The 18,636-nt window shown below is 47.5% G+C and overlaps 1 protein-coding gene across 1 annotated transcript in view; it reads right to left on the bottom strand.

Moving 5' to 3' along the window:
• Positions 1–18,636, bottom strand: part of LOC138664265 (CCN family member 5-like) — a 34,687-nt gene that overhangs the window by 11,458 nt on the left and 4,593 nt on the right. Inside the window, exon 3 of the mRNA XM_069750804.1 lies at positions 17,480–17,731. Coding sequence (XP_069606905.1) covers positions 17,480–17,731 — 252 coding nt within the window. The remainder of the gene's footprint in view (positions 1–17,479; positions 17,732–18,636) is intronic.

The raw sequence follows: 18,636 nt of genomic DNA, 5'->3' as shown, positions 1-18,636 counted from the left end.
ATAAATGGTCAAGGAACTGTGTGGGTAAGCCTGGGGGACGGTATATGACCGCTACTCTGAGGGAGAGGGGATGGAAAAGCCTGATGGTGTGAACCTCAAAAGAAGGGAATGAGAGTGATGGAACGGGGAATGACATGGAAAGTGCATTGTGGGAACAGGAGTATGCCGACTTCACCGCCAAGTCTTTTTACAGGTCTTGGGAATGGGATAAATGTAAGCCGCCATGAGAAATAGCAGCAGGGGAGATAGTGTCAGAATCCTGAATCAAGGTTTCAGTGAGGGCCAACAGGTTAAGAGACTTGTTCAGAAAATAGTTGGGCACGAAAGGAAGCTTATTGCATACAGACCGTGGATTCCAGAGTGGACAATTAAAAGTAGGAGATGAAGGAGTACAATTAATATTAAAAATGTTAGTAAGGTTTCGATGTGAGGTAGGTGAGGGGTTGAAGTTGGCGGAGAGTGGATCAGGGTTGGGAGAGATATCCACTAAAATAAGTAGCAGTAAAAAGAGAAAGCGCAAGTAGTTCTTGGAATTGTGACAATATTTATTGTGCAATATCTTTGGATAAGATGGACTGAGATTTTTCAGGAAAGCAAAAAGTGCATGGGAGCTGTACATGGGAGAGGAAAGGAGAGAGGGGCTTATGTGGATGAGTGGTGACGGAGGGATGGGGCTGTAACAAGGTAGTCCCAGCCGAGTCAACTAGCCACAGTCAGTAGACACCTCAGCACCTTGCACAGAGATAGACTGGATGGACACAATCCACACTTGCTTCCTGCTCTTTCCCTAGCAATGTCCGTGGCCATACTCACAACAGCCACAGCGGCCGGTAGAAGCAGTAGTTCATATGCCGGAATCTGGATGCTTGAAGTCTCTTCAGTGGGGCCCTTGCAAAGTTCTGGGGCCTGTATTGCGGTCCTTAAGTCCTGGGCAACAGATTCTTTCCCCTTTGGGGGTCTGGCAATGCCCATGTCAAACGAGGGTCTCCGCCACCTCCATACACCGCTCCCTCCTAAAACACGGTCATCCTTGACCATCAGGACCTAAAAGAAACACAGTCCTTTAAATTTACAGTCCATAAAAGAGTCCTTCGTAGTGGCCCGATAGCCCTTTAACACTAGTGAGCCCCATTCAGGCTCGGCAACTTCCCCCTCTCTCCTTTCAGTGAACCACGGGCCCTTAAATGGTGGTGGGCTGCGTTTTAACAGAGGGCTAGTCCAAGGGTAAAATTGGGCACAATCTGTTGTGAATTCTGTGGCAGAGCTCCCTCCTGTGGTCACAAGTGGTACTTCGGCTGATTCTCTCTCTGAGCTTCTGTTGATGGAGGGAAGTGGTACTGCGGCTTCTGAGTTTCCTCCCTCAGGTGATCTGGTGAGGTCGTTAGGTGCTTCTCTACTTAACTCCACCTAATGCTTTGATCCTAGCTTCCTGTCAATGTTCCAGTGTTGGACTTGCTTTTCCCTGGATCATTCCTGTGGCCTGCTGCTCTGCATAGCTAAGTTCTTCTTTGCTATTTGTTTGCTATTTTTTCTGTCCAGCTTGTCTATTTTGTTGCTGGAAGCTCTGGGACGCAAAGGGTGTACCTCCGTGCCGTTAGTTCGGTACGGAGGGTCTTTTTGCCCCCTTTGCGTGGTTTTCTTTAGGGTTTTGTGTAGACCGCAAAGTTACCTTTTCTATCCTCGCTCTGTTAAGAAAGTCGGGCCTCATTTTGCTGAATCTATTTCATCTCTACGTTTGTCTTTTCATCTTAACTCACAGTCATTATATGTGGGGGGCTGCCTTTTCCTTTGGGGTATTTCTCTGAGGCAAGGTAGGCTTATTTTCTATCTTCAGGCTAGTTAGTTTCTCAGGCTGTGCCGAGTTGCATAGGCAGAGTTAGGCGCAATCCACGGCTGCCTCTAGTGTTGTTTGGAGAGGATTAGGGATTGCGGTCTGCAGAGTTCCCACGTCTCAGAGCTCGTTCTATGATTTTGGGTTATTGTCAGATCACTGTATGTGCTCTGACCGCTATGTCCATTGTGGTACTGAATTGCCTTTCATAACAGTACAGGAAGCCCAAAGTACTAATGATTCTCAATAGAGGGAAAAAAGAAGTTCTGAGACAATTTTTTTTTCTTTGCACTGTGTTTTGCCTTTTTTTTCCCCTAGACATTTGGGTGGTTCAGTACACAGGTGTAGCGATGGACATTAGAAGTCTGTCTTCATTTGTGGATCAGCTCTCGGCAAGAGTACAAAAGATTCAAGACACTATTGATCAGAAATCTATGTTAGAACCAAGAATTCCTATTCCGGATTTGTTTTTTGGAGATAGAACTAAGTTTCTGAGTTTCAAAAATAATTGTAAATTATTTCTGGCCTTGAAACCTCGCTCCTCTGGTGATCCAGTTCAACAGGTTTTGATTGTTATTTCTTTTTTGCGCGGCGACCCTCAGGACTGGGCATTTTCTCTTGCGCCAGGAGATCCTGCATTGAGTAATATCGATGCGTTTTTCCTGGCGCTCGGATTGCTGTACGATGAACCTAATTCAGTGAATCAGGCAGAGAAAAATTTGCTGGCTCTTTGTCAGGGTCAGGATGAGATAGAGGTATATTGTCAGAAATTTAGAAAGTGGTCCGTGCTCACTCAATGGAATGAATCTGCGCTGGCAGCTATGTTCAGAAAGGGTCTCTCTGAAGCCCTTAAGGATGTCATGGTGGGATTTCCTATGCCTGCTGGTTTGAATGAGTCTATGTCTTTGGCCATTCAGATCGGTCGACGCTTGCGTGAGCGTAAATCTGTGCACCATTTGGCGGTATTACCTGAGCTTAAACCTGAGCCTATGCAGTGCGATAGGACTTTGACCAGAGTTGAACGGCAAGAACACAGACGTCTGAATGGGCTGTGTTTCTACTGTGGTGATTCCACTCATGGTATCTCTGATTGTCCTAAGCGCACTAAGCAGTTCGCTAGGTCTGCCACCATTGGTACGGTACAGTCAAAATTTCTTCTGTCCGTTACCTTGATCTGTTCTTTGTCATCGTATTCTGTCATGGCATTTGTGGATTCAGGCGCTGCCCTGAATTTGATGGACTTGGAGTTTACTAAGCGTTGTGGGTTTCTCTTAGAGCCCTTGCAGTGTCCTATTCCATTGAGAGGAATTGATGCCACGCCTTTGGCCAAGAATAAGCCTCAATACTGGACCCAGCTGACCATGGCTCCTGCACATCAGGAGGTTATTCGCTTTCTGGTGTTGCATAATCTGCATGATGTGGTCGTGTTGGGGTTGCCATGGCTACAAGCCCATAATCCAGTATTAGATTGGAAATCCATGTCGGTGTCCAGCTGGGGTTGTCAGGGGGTACATGGTGATGTTCCATTTCTGTCAATTTCGTCATCCACCCCTTCTGAGGTTCCAGAGTTCTTGTCTGATTACCGGGATGTATTTGATGAGCCCAAGTCCGATGCCCTACCTCCGCATAGGGATTGTGATTGTGCTATCAATTTGATTCCTGGTAGTAAATTCCCAAAAGGTCGACTGTTTAATTTATCCGTGCCTGAGCACGCCGCTATGCGCAGTTATGTGAAGGAATCCCTGGAGAAGGGGCATATTCGCCCGTCATCGTCACCATTAGGAGCAGGGTTCTTTTTTGTAGCCAAGAAGGATGGTTCGCTGAGACCTTGTATAGATTACCGCCTTCTAAATAAGATCACGGTTAAATTTCAGTACCCCTTGCCATTGTTATCTGATTTGTTTGCTCGGATTAAGGGGGCTAGTTGGTTCACCAAGATAGATCTTCGTGGTGCATATAATCTGGTGCGAATCAGGCGAGGAGATGAATGGAAAACTGCATTTAATACGCCCGAGGGTCATTTTGAGTATCTAGTGATACCATTCGGACTTGCCAATGCTCCATCAGTGTTTCAGTCCTTTATGCATGACATCTTCCGAGAGTACCTGGATAAATTCCTGATTGTGTACTTGGATGACATTTTGATCTTCACGGATGATTGGGAGTCTCATGTGAAGCAGGTCAGAACAGTTTTTCAGGTCCTGCATGCTAATTCTTTGTTTGTGAAGGGATCAAAGTGTCTCTTTGATGTGCAGAAGGTTTCATTTTTGGGGTTCATCTTTTCCCCTTCTACTATCGAGATGGATCCTGTTAAGGTCCAAGCCATCCATGATTGGACTCAGCCGACATCTCTGAAAAGTCTGCAAAAGTTCCTGGGCTTTGCTAATTTTTATCGTCGCTTCATCTGCAATTTTTCTAGTATTGCCAAACCATTGACCGATTTGACCAAGAAGGGTGCTGATTTGGTCAATTGGTCTTCTGCTGCTGTGGAAGCTTTTCAGGAGTTGAAGCGTCGTTTTTCTTCTGCCCCTGTGTTGTGTCAACGAGATGTTTCTTTTCCGTTCCAGGTCGAGGTTGATGCTTCTTAGATTGGAGCAGGGGCTGTTTTGTCGCAGAGAGGTTCTGATTGCTCAGTGATGAAACCATGCGCTTTTTTTTCCAGGAAGTTTTCGCCTGCTGAGCGAAATTATGATGTGGGCAACCGAGAGTTGCTGGCCATGAAGTGGGCATTCGAGGAGTGGCGTCATTGGCTTGAAGGAGCTAAGCATCGCGTGGTGGTATTGACTGATCATAAGAACTTGACTTATCTTGAGTCTGCTAAGCGGTTGAATCCTAGACAGGCTCGTTGGTCGCTGTTTTTTGCCCGTTTTGACTTTGTGATTTCGTACCTTCCGGGCTCTAAAAATGTGAAGGCGGATGCTCTGTCTAGGAGTTTTGTGCCCGACTCTCCGGGTTTGTCTGAGCCGGCGGGTATCCTCAAGGAAGGAATAATTGTGTCTGCCATCTCCCCTGATTTGCGGCGGGTGCTGCAAAAATTTCAGGCTAATAAACCTGATCGTTGTCCAGCGGAGAGACTGTTTGTCCCTGATAGGTGGACCAATAAAGTTATCTCTGAGGTTCATTGTTCGGTGTTGGCTGGTCATCCTGGAATCTTTGGTACCAGAGAGTTAGTGGCTAGATCCTTTTGGTGGCCGTCTCTGTCGCGGGATGTGCGTGCTTTTGTGCAGTCCTGTGGGATTTGTGCTCGGGATAAGCCCTGCTGTTCTCGTGCCAGTGGGTTGCTTTTGCCCTTGCCGGTCCCGAAGAGGCCTTGGACACATATCTCTATGGATTTTATTTCTGATCTTCCCGTTTCTCAAAAGATGTCAGTCATTTGGGTGGTCTGTGATCGCTTTTCTAAGATGGTCCATCTGGTACCCTTGTCTAAATTGCCTTCCTCCTCTGATTTGGTGCCATTGTTCTTACAGCATGTGGTTCGTTTACATGGCATTCCAGAGAATATCGTTTCTGACAGAGGTTCCCAGTTTGTTTCAAGGTTTTGGCGAGCCTTTTGTGGTAGGATGGCATTGACTTGTCTTTTTCCTCGGCTTTCCATCCTCAGACTAATGGCCAGACCGAACGAACCAATCAGACCTTGGAAACATATCTGAGATGCTTTGTTTCTGCCGATCAGGATGACTGGGTGTCCTTTTTGCCTTTGGCTGAGTTCGCCCTTAATAATCGGGCCAGCTCGGCTACCTTGGTTTCGCCATTTTTCTGCAATTCTGGGTTCCATCCTCGTTTCTCTTCAGGACAGGTTGAGTCTTCGGACTGTCCTGGTGTGGATACTGTGGTGGACAGCTTGCAGCAGATTTGGACTCATGTAGTGGACAATTTGACCTTGTCCCAGGAGAAGGCTCAACGTTTCGCTAATCGCAGACGCTGTGTGGGTCCCCGACTTCGTGTTGGGGATCTGGTTTGGTTATCTTCTCGTCATATTCCTATGAAGGTTTCCTCTCCTAAGTTTAAACCTCGTTTCATTGGTCCGTATAGGATTTCTGAGGTTCTTAATCCTGTGTCTTCTCGTCTGACCCTTCCAGATTCTTTTTCCATACATAACGTATTCCATAGGTCATTGTTGCGGAGATACGTGGCACCTATGGTTCCTGTTGTGGATTCTGTTTTTGGGCTCCCTCTGGTGGTTACAGATGGTACTGGGTGACTTGTGTTCTCTGCGGTCTCTGGTGTCCACCTGTTCTATCAGGATATGGGAGTTTCCTATTTAACCTGGCTTTCTTGTCATTTCCTCGCCGGCTATCAATGTAATCAGTGTGTCTTGTTACCTCTGCTTCCCGCTTCTGTATTCTTCAGGACTAGCTAAGTTTTTGATTTTCCTGTTCCACGTTTTGCTTAATTTTTGTCTTAGTCCAGCTTGCAGATATGTGATTCCTTTTTGCTGGTTGCTCTAGTGGGCTGATATTACTCCTCATGTTCCATGAGTTGGAACATGAGTTCAGGTAATTTCAGGATGGTTTTTTGTAGGGTTTTTCGCTGACCGCGCAGTTCACTTTTGTATCCTCTGCTATCTAGCTTTAGCGGGCCTCATTTTGCTGAATCTGTTTTCATAACTACGTATGTGCTTTCCTCTCATTTCACCGTCATTACATGTGGGGGGCTGCTATTTCTGTGGGGTGTTTCTCTGGAGGCAAGAGAGGTCTGTGTTTCTTCTAATAGGGAAAGTTAGTTCTTCGGCTGGTGCGAGACGTCTAGGAATCATCGTAGGCCCGTTCCCCGGCTACAGCTAGTTGTGTGTTGAGGTTCAGGATCACGGTCAGCTCAGTTTCCATCACCCTAGAGCTTGTTTTGTTTTTTGTGCTTGTCCTTTTGTGATCCCCTGCCATTGGGATCATGACAGTATAGCCGGCCTAAAAGTGGTAATCGTATTGGCTGAAGTAGGAGGAAAAGTAGTCTGAGGAAGTTTTTTTTTTTTTTTTTTTCTTTTTCCCCCTCAGAGTTTGCTGCATAGCCTTAATTGCAGCCTGGCTGTGTTTTACCTCCTCTTAATCCTTGAATGGCTCTGACCTCAGCTGTTTATCATGGACATCCAGAGTTTGGCTTCCAGCCTGAATAATCTTGCTGCTAAGGTTCAAAATATACAAGATTTTGTTGTACATGCTCCTATGTCTGAACCTAAAATTCCTATCCCAGAGTTTTTTTCTGGAGATAGATCTAGTTTTCTGAATTTTAGGAACAATTGCAAGTTGTTTCTTTCTTTGAAATCTCGCTCTTCTGGAGACCCTGCTCAGCAAGTCAAGATTGTTATATCTTTCCTGCGGGGTGACCCTCAGAATTGGGCATTTGCATTGGCACCAGGGGATCCTGCGTTGCTCAATGTGGATGCGTTTTTTCTGGCATTGGGTTTGCTCTATGAGGAACCTAACCTAGAGATTCAGGCTGAAAAAGCTTTTTGGCTCTCTCTCAGGGGCAAGATGAAGCAGAAATATATTGTCAGAAATTTCGGAAATGGTCGGTGCTTACTCAGTGGAATGAGTGCGCCCTGGCTGCAAGATTCAGAGATGGCCTTTCTGAGGCCATTAAAGATGTCATGGTGGGGTTCCCTGCGCCTACAGGTCTGAATGAGTCTATGACTATGGCTATTCAGATTGATCGGCGTTTACGGGAGCGCAAACCTGTGCACCATTTGGCGGTGTCTTCTGAACAGGCACCTGAGACAATGCAATGTGATAGAATTCAGTCCAGAAGTGAACGGCAAAACTATAGGCGGAAAAATGGGTTGTGTTTTTATTGTGGTGATTCAGCTCATGTTATATCAGCATGCTCTAAACGCACAAAAAAGGTTGATAAGTCTGTTGCCATTAGTACTTTACAGTCTAAGTTCATTCTGTCTGTGACTCTGATTTGTTCATTATCAGCCATTTCCGTCGATGCCTATGTGGATTCAGGCGCTGCCCTGAGTCTTATGGATTGGTCATTTGCCAACCGCTGTGGGTTTAGTCTGGAGCCTCTGGAAGTCCCTATTCCTTTGAAAGGAATTGACTCTACACCTTTGGCTATGAATAAACCTCAGTACTGGACACAAGTGACCATGCGTATGACTCCCGTTCATCAGGAGGTGATTCGCTTCCTGGTACTGTATAATTTACATGATGCCTTAGTGCTTGGTCTGCCATGGTTACAAACTCATAACCCAGTCTTGGACTGGAAAACGATGTCTGTGTTAAGCTGGGGATGTCAGGGGGTTCATGATGATGCACCTCCGATTTCTATCGCTTCATCTACTCCTTCTGAGGTTCCGCTATTTTTGTCTGATTATCGGGATGTTTTTGAGGAGCCTAAGCTCAATTCGCTTCCTCCTCACAGGGATTGCGATTGTGCTATAGATTTGATTCCTGGCAGTAAATTTCCTAAAGGTCGTTTGTTTAATCTGTCAGTGCCAGAGCATACTGCTATGCGGGATTATGTTAAGGAGTCCTTGGAAAAGGGACATATCCGTCCATCTTCGTCCCCTTTGGGAGCAGGTTTTTTTTTTGTGGCCAAAAAAGATGGTTCCTTGAGGCCTTGTATAGATTACCGTCTTTTGAATAAGATTACAGTTAAATATCAGTATCCTTTGCCATTGTTGACTGATTTGTTCGCTCGCATTAAGGGGGCTAAATGGTTCACTAAGATTGATCTTCGGGGTGCGTATAATCTTGTGCGGATAAAGCAGGGTGATGAGTGGAAAACCGCATTTAATACGCCTGAGGGCCATTTTGAGTATTTGGTGATGCCTTTTGGACTTTCTAATGCTCCTTCTGTCTTCCAGTCCTTTATGCACGATATTTTCCGTGAATATCTGGATAAATTTATGATTGTGTATTTGGATGATGTTTTGTTTTTTTCGGATGACTGGGAGTCCCATGTTCAGCAGGTCAGGAAGGTGTTTCAGGTCCTGCGGGCCAATTCTTTGTTTGTAAAAGGTTCAAAGTGTCTCTTTGGAGTCCAGAAGATTTCTTTTTTGGGGTATATTTTTCCCCTTCTACTATTGAGATGGATCCCGTCAAGGTTCAGGCTATTTGTGACTGGACGCAGCCTACATCTCTTAAGAGTCTACAGAAGTTCTTGGGCTTTGCTAATTTTTATCGTCGTTTCATAACTAATTTTTCTAGTGTTGTTAAGCCTTTGACGGATTTGACTAAAAAGGGTGCTGATGTTGCTGATTGGTCTCCTGCGGCTGTGGAGGCCTTTCAGGAACTTAAGCGCCGGTTTTCTTCTGCTCCTGTGTTGCGTCAGCCAGATGTTTCGCTTCCTTTTCAGGTTGAGGTTGATGCTTCCGAGATTGGAGCGGGGGCGGTTTTGTCACAGAGAAGCTCCGATTGCTCAGTGATGAAGCCATGTGCGTTCTTTTCTAGAAAGTTTTCGCCCACTGAGCGGAATTATGATGTTGGTAATCGGGAGCTTTTGGCCATGAAGTGGGCATTTGAGGAGTGGCGTCATTGGCTTGAGGGTGCTAGACATCGTGTGGTGGTCTTGACTGATCACAAAAATCTGATTTACCTTGAGTCTGCCAAGCGTCTGAATCCTAGACGGGCTCGTTGGTCACTGTTTTTCTCCCGTTTCGATTTTGTGGTTTCATACCTGCCAGGTTCAAAGAATGTGAAGGCGGATGCTCTTTCTAGGAGTTTTGTGCCTGACTCCCCTGGAAATTCTGAGCCCACTGGTATTCTTAGGGATGGGGTGATTTTGTCGGCTGTCTCCCCAGACTTGCGACGTGCTTTGCAGGAGTTTCAGGCGGATAAACCTGATCGTTGTCCGCCTGAAAGACTGTTTGTTCCGGATAATTGGACCAGTAGAGTCATCTCCGAGGTCCATTCTTCTGCGTTGGCAGGTCATCCTGGAATATTTGGTACTAGAGACTTGGTGGCCAGGTCTTTTTGGTGGCCTTCCTTGTCGAGGGATGTGCGTTCTTTTGTGCAGTCTTGTGAAGTTTGCGCTCGGGCTAAGCCTTGCTGTTCTCGGGCCAGTGGATTGTTGTCACCTTTGCCTATCCCGAAGAGGCCTTGGACGCACATTTCCATGGACTTTATTTCGGATCTCCCTGTCTCTCAAAAAATGTCCGTCATCTGGGTTGTGTGTGACCACTTTTCTAAGATGGTTCATCTGGTACCCTTGCCTAAGTTACCTTCCTCCTCTGAGTTGGTCCCTCTGTTTTTTCAGAACGTGGTTCGTTTGCATGGGATTCCGGAGAACATCGTTTCTGACAGGGGATCCCAGTTTGTGTCTAGATTTTGGCGGACGTTCTGTGCTAAGATGGGCATTGATTTGTCCTTTTCGTCTGCATTCCATCCTCAGACGAATGGCCAGACGGAACGAACTAATCAGACCTTGGAAACTTATTTGAGGTGTTTTGTTTCTGCTGATCAAGATGACTGGGTTACCTTTTTGCCGCTTGCCGAATTTGCCCTTAATAATCGGGCTAGTTCTGCTACCTTGGTTTCTCCTTTCTTTTGTAATTCGGGGTTTCCTCCTCGTTTTTCCTCTGGTCAGGTGGAGCCTTCTGATTGTCCTGGAGTGGACATGGTGGTGGATAGGTTGCATCAGATTTGGAGTCATGTGGTGGACAATTTGAAGTTGTCCCAGGAGAGGGCTCAGCAGTTTGCTAATCGCCGTCGCCGCGTGGGTCCTCGACTTCGTGTTGGGGACTTGGTGTGGTTGTCTTCTCGTTTTGTTCCTATGAAGGTCTCTTCTCCTAAGTTCAAGCCTCGGTTCATCGGTCCCTATAGGATCTTGGAAATTCTTAACCCTGTGTCGTTTCGTTTGGATCTCCCGGCATCGTTTGCTATTCATAATGTGTTCCATCGGTCGTTGTTGCGGAAGTATGAGGTACCGGTTGTTCCTTCGCTTGAGCCTCCTGCTCCGGTGCTGGTGGAGGGAGAATTGGAGTATGTTGTGGAGAAGATCTTGGATTCTCGTGTTTCCAGACGGAAACTCCAATATTTGGTCAAGTGGAAGGGTTATGGTCAGGAGGATAATTCTTGGGTGGTTGCCTCTGATGTTCATGCTGCTGATTTGGTCCGTGCATTTCATAGGGCTCATCCTGGTCGCCCTGGTGGTTCTCGTGAGGGTTCGGTGACCCCTCCTCAAGGGGGGGGTACTGTTGTGGATTCTGTTTTTGGGCTCCCTCTGGTGGTTACAGATGGTACTGGGTGACTTGTGTTCTCTGCGGTCTCTGGTGTCCACCTGTTCTATCAGGATATGGGAGTTTCCTATTTACCCTGGCTTTCTTGTCATTTCCTCGCCGGCTATCAATGTAATCAGTGTGTCTTGTTACCTCTGCTTCCTGCTTCTGTATTCTTCAGGACTAGCTAAGTTTTTGATTTTCCTGTTCCACGTTTTGCTTAATTTTTGTCTTAGTCCAGCTTGCAGATATGTGATTCCTTTTTGCTGGTTGCTCTAGTGGGCTGATATTACTCCTCATGTTCCATGAGTTGGAACATGAGTTCAGGTAATTTCAGGATGGTTTTTTGTAGGGTTTTTCGCTGACCGCGCAGTTCACTTTTGTATCCTCTGCTATCAAGCTTTAGCGGGCCTCATTTTGCTGAATCTGTTTTCATAACTACGTATGTGCTTTCCTCTCATTTCACCGTCATTACATGTGGGGGGCTGCTATTTCTGTGGGGTGTTTCTCTGGAGGCAAGAGAGGTCTGTGTTTCTTCTAATAGGGAAAGTTAGTTCTTCGGCTGGCGCGAGACGTCTAGGAATCATCGTAGGCACGTTCCCCGGCTACAGCTAGTTGTGTGTTGAGGTTCAGGATCGCGGTCAGCTCAGTTTCCATCACCCTAGAGCTTGTTTTGTTTTTTGTGCTTGTCCTTTTGTGATCCCCTGCCATTGGGATCATGACAGGTTCCATCTGTTGATCCTCCTGCCCCGGTTTTGGTGGAGGGGGAATTGGACTATATTGTGGAGAAGATTTTGGATTCTCGTGTTTCTAGACGGAAACTCCAGTATCTGGTTAAATGGAAGGGTTATGCTCAGGAAGATAATTCCTGGGTTTTTGCCTCTGATGTCCATGCTCCCGATCTTGTTGGTGCCTTTCATGTGGCTCATCCTGGTCGGCCTGGGGGCTCTGGTGAGAGTTCGGTGACCCCTCCTCAAGGGGGGGGGGGTACTGTTGTGAATTCTGTGGCAGAGCTCCCTCCTGTGGTCACAAGTGGTACTTCGGCTGATTCTCTCTCTGAGCTTCTGTTGATGGAGGGAAGTGGTACTGCGGCTTCTGAGTTTCCTCCCTCAGGTGATCTGGTGAGGTCGTTAGGTGCTTCTCTACTTAACTCCACCTAATGCTTTGATCCTGGCTTCCTGTCAATGTTCCAGTGTTGGACTTGCTTTTCCCTGGATCATTCCTGTGGCCTGCTGCTCTGCATAGCTAAGTTCTTCTTTGCTATTTGTTTGCTATTTTTTCTGTCCAGCTTGTCTATTTTGTTGCTGGAAGCTCTGGGACGCAATGGGTGTACCTCCATGCCGTTAGTTCGGTACGGAGGGTCTTTTTGCCCCCTTTGCGTGGTTTTCTTTAGGGTTTTGTGTAGACCGCAAAGTTACCTTTTCTATCCTCGCTCTGTTAAGAAAGTCGGGCCTCACTTTGCTGAATCTATTTCATCTCTACGTTTGTCTTTTCATCTTAACTCACAGTCATTATATGTGGGGGGCTGCCTTTTCCTTTGGGGTATTTCTCTGAGGCAAGGTAGGCTTATTTTCTATCCTCAGGCTAGTTAGTTTCTCAGGCTGTGCCGAGTTGCATAGGCAGAGTTAGGCGCAATCCACGGCTGCCTCTAGTGTTGTTTGGAGAGGATTAGGGATTGCGGTCTGCAGAGTTCCCACGTCTCAGAGCTCGTTCTATGATTTTGGGTTATTGTCAGATCACTGTATGTGCTCTGACCGCTATGTCCATTGTGGTACTGAATTGCCTTTCATAACAACAGTCCAGGGACACACAGTTCAATTCTGTAGCAGCCAAACCCAAAGTTCACCATAAGTAACACCTGTGGGGTTTTAGTCTCATGATTCAGCAAGTGGAGCACCAACGGGTGCAAACAAACTGGGAAGAGGGTAAAACGAATAACCATGATCCACATTTTGGGACCACATTGAGCGCCATAGTCCTTCGGTGCCATACTAGGCTTCTTGCCCCTGCAGAGATGCAGAACAGTCCCTGGCATTTCCTTTTTGGGTGCAACAGGCACCAAACTGAGTTCCAAGAGGGCCACTGTCAGGGCCGGCGTCAGCACCCGGCGCACCCGGGCAAATGCCGGGGCCCTGGCGAGACGGGGGGGCCCATTTATGGTAGTACACGACTCACTACATTTCTGCTGTGTGTGTGACAGTGACTCATCAAATCCGACATCATCCCCCCCCCGCCCGGCACCCGGCGGCGCCTCGGCTGCAGGGGGCACAGAGCTCTGTCTGAGCTGTTTCGCTGGCGCCTGGCGCTGCGCAGCTGCAATAGCAGCAATACTCACCTCCGAAGGCCCTCACCATTGATACACAATACACTTCCGAGCGACGCTGGGTCATCTCGCCTGTTACTTCCGGTCTTCTCCTCATCCTAAGAGCAACAAGACAGAGAGAGCCCCACGTCGTCCAGCGTCCAACATCCAGGTCCAGGACATGAGGACAGGTCCGGCAGCAGCGGTAGCGCCAAGCAGGGGAAGATGAGCAGCAGCTGTGCTGCAGTGAGGACGGACGGCACCCTCTCCTGCTGTGTTCACAACGAGGGATCCGATGGACGGGTCGGCTAAGCAGTGAGTGAGTCAGTGACTTGTCTGTGCTTTGCGGGGGAGGGGGAATATGGGATGCAGCCTGGCTGCTGAGCCTGGGTCTGCTCTGCTGCGTGACTCACTGACCATTTCACTTGCAAAATCTGATCTCAGACAGCCAGTGTCACTATGTCACCCATTTTAGGTGTTGCCTTATATACTACGTCACGGGGCTGTGCTATAACTACGTGCACTGTGCTGTATACTGCGTGGACTGTGTCACTGTGTTATATACTGTGTGGGCTGTGTCGTGTTATATACTGCGGCACGGGCTGTGCGTTATATACTGCAGCACGGGCTGTGCGTTATATACTGTGTGGGCTGTGCGTTATATACTGCGGCACGGGCTGTGCGTTATATACTGCGGCACGGGCTGTGCGTTATATACTGTGTGGGCTGTGCGTTATATATTGCGGCACGGGCTGTGCGTTATATACTGCGGCACGGGCTGTGCGTTATATACTGCGGCACGGGCTGTGCGTTATATACTGCGGCACGGGCTGTGCGTTATATACTGCGGCACGGGCTGTGCATTATATACTGCGGCACGGGCTGTGCGTTATATACTGCGGCACGGGCTGTGCGTTATATACTGCAGCACGGGCTGTGCGTTATATACTGCGTCAAGGGCTGTGCGTTATATACTGCGTCGGAGGGGGCCCACTGAGACTCGTTCGCCCGGGGCCCTCAAAAACCTGGAGCCGGCCCTGGCCACTGTAGTCCACACGTGGCCACTGATTCGTGTAATGGGCAGCATTTGGGCCCTGGACTACAATGTAGGTGTGGGACGAGGACCCGCTAGAGGAGGAGTCCTGTTATGAACAGGTGATTCAGAACCACAATGGACCTAGTGGTTAAGAGCACACAAAGTGACCTGATAGTTACTAACATAGGACGAGCTCTGAGACGTGGGAACTCTGCTGACCGCAATCCCTAATCCTATCATACCACACTAGAGGTAGCCGTGGATTGCGCCTAACGCTCCCTATGCAACTCGGCACAGCCTGAGAAACTAGCTAGCCCTGAAGATAGAAAAATAAGCCTACCTTGCCTCAGAGAAATTCCCCAAAGGAAAAGGCAGCCCCCCACATATAATGACTGTGAGTTAAGATGAAAATACAAACACAGAGATGAAATAGATTTTAGCAAAGTGAGGCCCGACTTACTGAATAGACCGAGGATAGGAAAGATAGCTTTGCGGTCAGCACAAAAACCTACAAACAACCACGCAGAGGGGGCAAAAAGCCCCTCCGCACCGACTAACGGTACGGAGGTGCTCCCTCTGCGTCTCAGAGCTTCCAGCAAGCAAGAAAAACCAATATAGCAAGCTGGACAGAAAATATAGCAAACAAAAGTAACACAAGCAAAACTTAGCTTATGCAGGGCAGACAGGCCACAAGAACGATCCAGGAGAAAGCAAGACCAATACTGGAACATTGACTGGAGGCCAGGAACAAAGAACTAGGTGGAGTTAAATAGAGCAGCACCTAACGACTTAACCTCGTCACCTGAGGAAGGAAACTCAGAAGCCGCAGCCCCACTCACATCCACCAGAGGAAGCTCATAGACAGAACCAGCCGAAGTACCACTCAGAATTCACAACAGAGTCCCCACTATTTCTCCGATTCCGCATCCCCTCCAGTGGTGGTCCCACAGCTCCTGGAGCCTCCTGCCCCACTGACACTTTGGTGGCCGCCTTGCTGCACTGAGGTGCCACTCCTTCCTGCTCCTTTGTAGCAACTGCGGCTGTGGCAACATACACAAGAGTAAATGTTACCTTTATGTAAAACTGTAAATATATATATTGTGAGATTGCACTCAATAACGGGTAGGGTGATTACTCGCTTGTCACGGGATTGAAGCACACGGGCACGAATTTTCAACACAAATCAGTCCATACGGTTTATTTTCAAGTCATAAACCGCGCCGTAAGCCAGGTTACAAATCACGGGCTTACATTACATATACATATACATATACTCGTAGTCCATTACACACAGTATCATTGGCTTGCATTATCCCTTTGCAGTAACTAACCATGCTGGTCCTCTTCTGACCAGTTGCCGTGGGTTACCACACAGTTCATAGAAACAATAAGCACCAACAGACTATGGTACCTTCTGGGAGCTCCTGCCCCACCTGCTGACTTCTTGTCAGTCCTCTCTCTTGGGAAGGCTGCCTCACGGGGATCACCAACTTGCCTGGTCGGCACACATTAGACAGTCCTGACCCACCGAAGGACTGTAGCTTCCCCACACAGTAGATGGCACTGGCTCTGCAGATCCCTGTCCTCACCTCGTGCTGTTCAGGAATCCGTTCCTACTCCCAGGGCCTCCAAACATCCAGGTTGCTCAGGATCACACAGGTGGCCTGTCCGGGTACTATTCAGGACGTCCGTCCCTGGCTGGGACCGTCCAATACCCAGGCCACCAGTAGCAAAGTCCCACCACATGCTCTTCAGGGCTAGCACGCCCAACACAGAGGTTTCTATCAGGACCTTGCACCTGTACCGTACAGGTCTACACACTCAGACAATATGTGACCCACACCCTGGTCACATTATCTAGGTGTAACCACTCCCCTGGGTAGGAGTGTGGGTGTGTGGCTAGTTTGTCCCGTCCATCTCACATAACTAGCCCTGCCAACCTCCCATTATAAACATACAAAATACTTCTGGGACCTATAGTCCCACAACACCACATCACTTCAGGCTGGCAGCGCAGAGTCTCCTCCTCTGCGACACACATATCGGCCATTCGCCACAATGCCGGACTTTGTCACATCATCACATCCATGCATGCAACTACCATGCACTCTCACAGCCTAAATACGCCTCCGTGCGTATACTGGGGAGACCATGCAGCGCCCCCTACCTGTTACAGGGGTCACTGCATCACAATATCTATGTTTTGCTAATACACATTGATGAGCATAGGGAAAATGTAGTACCCTGTTTGGCCCACTAGATGGGGCCCATGACACCGTATTATAATAAGTGGTGTAACTAGTTAACTATAGGAGGGAATAGCTGGGTGATAAGGCAGAAAAAGCTTCTTATCTAGACCAGAGGGGCTATGGAGCCCAGACAACTCGGGTGGGCTTTGAGCCCGAGCTATTCAGCAGCCCCGTAACGTTAAAGTAAAGGACCCAGTCATCCAGGGCTCAGTGAACAGAAGTGCAGCTGAATTGGTACAGGGTAGGTACAACAGTGGTGAAGCAGAAGTAACAGTGAGTCCACAGCAGTTTGGGGATGCAGGTCGCTCAATATGTGGCAAGTCATCGCATGGGCTGATGCCCTAAGATCCAAAGCAAAACAGACGAGGGAATCCCCAAGTGCAGAGAATCTGGACAGGGAGGACGCTGTGTTACCGTAAGAAGTGGTACGACCAAGGCACGTACTGAAGGACCAAGGAAGGAGTGCAGGGAAAGTGGAAAGCATGAGCCGTAAGGAACCCTATGCAAATGCTGTATCTGTTAACGATGTGCTGTGCAAAGAAGAAAGTAAAGTTTTATGTTTTAAGTAGCAACTGGACTGTGTCTCTATTTGCACCCAAATGACCGGAGGGGACCGTAGGCAACGGATAGAAGGCCCAGACGGTGCAAACAGTAATGAGGCAAGTACATTGATCATGGGACATTATCTGAATGTGACAGGAAACCAGGGCGCGCAAGACCTGCTAATCTCAGCCACAACTATGGCCCTGGCCCTCCCTCACAGGAGTACAAAGTGTGAGTTACCTGTCTCCTGCCTTGACTAACTGCCACAAATGTTCACAAAGGAGGACTACAATATTAATGTTAGATTCTTGTCATCAGTCTGGTCAAATTGTTAATGTATTCACAATTATTTTTCAATTACCTAGTTCCACACTGTTAAGGAGCTTGGGCTGTTGGGGTCCATTACATATCCACTCATGGCAGCACTTCCCTGGGACATTCACTCTGATAGGAAAGGGGCATGTTGGGCTCGGAAGCCTGATGTCCTCACTGCACAGAGGGATACAGGTTACACCACCATCCACACATGTGCACTGGACTTTACAGCTGGGCTGAAATGTTTCTCCATCTTCATAGACTTTTCCATCAACCTTGCAGCTGTCATCCTGGTTATCTGGGGGAGAGTCCATGTCATGAATATCAGTAGATATTAGTTTGTGAATGTCATGCTTGATCCTTTGAAGAACACAACACAAATGTAAAAATAAAATCTATATCTTGTCCAGTATCATTATGTTGTCGAATTGACTACTGGAAATATGCGCTTTGTGATAATGTAACTGGAGATAGAGGTGGGCACTGTAAACATCTTCTGGTTTCTCTAAACAGCTTCTTAATTGCCTTAAAGGTAACTTGTTATGTCTCAAAACTCTATTAACCTGCAGATATAGAGTTACTCTGCAAGTTAATAGTGTTCTAAATCTGTGTGTTGCCGCTGTACTTAAAGCCCAGCTACTGGGATGAAATTACCTTGGCCCAGCAGCCTCTGGCTTTCAGTCACAGAGACGTGGCTTTAGTCACCGCTCAGTACACAGTGAGCGGTGGCTGTAACCACGTCCAGGCACTGACTGACAGCCTGCTCAATACTGATGTACTGCAAAGTCGGCTGCCAGTCAGTGCTGGGGTGTAGTTATGGTCACCATTCACTATATACTGAGCAGTGACTGAAGCTGGGCTGGCCGTGCCTGTACGACTGAAAGCCGGAGACTGCGAAGAGTAATAAAGTTAATTTTCTCTCAGTAGTCATGGTTTCAGTACGACTTTAGAACAATATCAAGCTTCAGATTAACCCTATATCTGCAGATTAATACTGTTTTTTGACATGACAAGCTTCCTTTAAGAACAATTTTGATGAATCAACTATCAAATTTTGTTCCCGAAAATGAACATGACAACAATCAGCTTCTGAATTAAGAAAAATCTAATTAATCAGCTGATCGTATTCTTTATCCAGGCCTTAAAATCATCGTTGTTGGCTACCTTTGTAAACAGTTCATGTGCTGCTGATAACATTATGCT

Source organism: Ranitomeya imitator, chromosome 2 (genome assembly GCF_032444005.1).
Source record: "Ranitomeya imitator isolate aRanImi1 chromosome 2, aRanImi1.pri, whole genome shotgun sequence".
In the NCBI taxonomy this organism is placed as follows: domain Eukaryota; kingdom Metazoa; phylum Chordata; class Amphibia; order Anura; family Dendrobatidae; genus Ranitomeya; species Ranitomeya imitator.
Note: the sequence above shows the minus strand (reverse complement) of the source record. Positions and strands in the feature narration are given on the sequence as shown.